Source organism: Citrus clementina, unplaced genomic scaffold (genome assembly GCF_000493195.1).
Source record: "Citrus clementina cultivar Clemenules unplaced genomic scaffold, Citrus_clementina_v1.0 scaffold_5, whole genome shotgun sequence".
In the NCBI taxonomy this organism is placed as follows: Eukaryota; Viridiplantae; Streptophyta; class Magnoliopsida; order Sapindales; family Rutaceae; genus Citrus; species Citrus x clementina.
The window spans coordinates 21,106,163-21,107,810 of NW_006262201.1; the positions used below are offsets into that span (position 1 = coordinate 21,106,163).

General features: G+C 33.2%; 1 protein-coding gene across 1 annotated transcript in view; it reads left to right on the top strand.

Moving 5' to 3' along the window:
• Positions 1 to 283: 283 nt before the first annotated feature.
• The window catches only part of LOC18040764 (cilia- and flagella-associated protein 20), a 3,189-nt gene continuing 1,824 nt past the window's right edge, over positions 284 to 1,648 (top strand). The window contains exons 1-3 of the mRNA XM_006432341.2: positions 284 to 434; positions 558 to 623; positions 749 to 780. Of these exons, the coding sequence (XP_006432404.2) occupies positions 571 to 623; positions 749 to 780 (85 nt within the window). The 5' untranslated portion in view covers positions 284 to 434; positions 558 to 570. The remainder of the gene's footprint in view (positions 435 to 557; positions 624 to 748; positions 781 to 1,648) is intronic.

The following is a 1,648-nucleotide window of genomic DNA, read 5'->3' on the forward strand; positions in this document are numbered from 1 at the left end:
AATATAATCCACAGACCCATAGAGTATCATCTCAAAAAAATTTACTCCTTTTCGAAGAAAAATACGTCTCTAATCCACACATATTTAAGATAAGATTTAAATGAGCCCTATGGAAGGTAGAAGCCCAGTAGTGGCGAACATTGAATTGCAGGCAGGAGCCCAGAAGCCTAAGGCCCTCTAATTGCTTCGCATTGGAAAATATGTAATTACAAAAATACCCCTAACGTAAAACTAACAACTGAAGAGATTGATTATGGATTGGGGTTGGGCTTGCTTAAATTTATTTGCCCAAAATCCTTCAATTCTAACAAACAATAAGTTAAAAAAAAAAGAATCAATTCTCAATTCAATTGGAATAGGAAGAAGAAACTTGTTGTTGTTTCCCGAGGATCAAATAGGAACAGGAATCATCATCGATTGTCTGGGTCAAGTTGGTAGGGATTTCTATTCAAAATTTATTTTAATGTTGAAAAAAGATAAAAGGAAAAAAAAAAACTTTGCTAGAGATTCAATTAATAATATATATTTTTGTTTTGTTTTCTTGATTGTGATTGTAGAGATTGTCCAAAGATGTTCAAGAACACATTTCAATCAGGATTCTTGTCAATCTTATACAGCCTTGGGTAACTTCTCTTTCTCTACTCTCTTTTGGGTGCTTTTTTTTTTAAATTTTATATTATAATTATTTTTTAAAATTTTGTAATCCACCCTCATCTTTTTTTATGTCGGATTCTTTGGAAATTTGTAGGAGCAAACCTCTGCAAATATGGGATAAAGAAGGTCAGTAATTTTTTTTTTCCTGATTTTGTTTCTATTGATGAGCGCTGCTTCTTTTATCGTATATATTTAATTGTTTTTGGGATTTGTAATTTGTTTGTAAACCTTGCTTTCTTATGAATTCTGATTAATTGTTAGTTTCCTCCGTATTTAGGGTATGTTTTGGCCTCTAATTCATAGCTGCTTTTTTGAATGAACTCATTAGCTGTTGAATATAAGTGGGTGCTTACCCAGCACTTTTATGGTTATGCTTTCAAAATAAGATCACAGTTACTAACATACCGGTTGATCTGTGACGGATGGTAAACTTAGTCTGTTGTTATGTAAACATCCACAATCTTCCACAGAAATAAAAAGTAGAGTTATTGAGGTGTCACATGTTGTATTTAGGGTATGTTTTGGCCTCTAATTCATTGCTGCTTTTTGAATGAACTCATTAGCTGTTGAATATAAGTGGGTGCTTACCCAGCACTTTTATGGTTATGCTTTCAAAATAAGATCACAGTTACTAACATACCGGTTGATCTGTGACGAATGGTAAACTTAGTTTGTTGTTATGTAAACATCGACAATCTTCCACAGAAATAAAAAGTAGAGTTATTGAGGTGTCACATGTTGTAATTGATAATTTTTGGAGGATACATACATGTGATCTAGTCGCTCATATTAATAAGAAGCATTTACTTTGCAAAAATGTAAACGGGCGCCGTGACTACGTAGTGCGCATAATCAATAGCTTTAAAGGTTGCAGTACTCTGGTGTTTGAAGTCAAGTTTCTTTCTATTCAGAGGGCAAAGGAAAGAAGGCAGGGGGTCTTGTATTGTGATTTAATTTCTGGGATTTATTCTTCTTAGTCCATCTTAATTCCTTT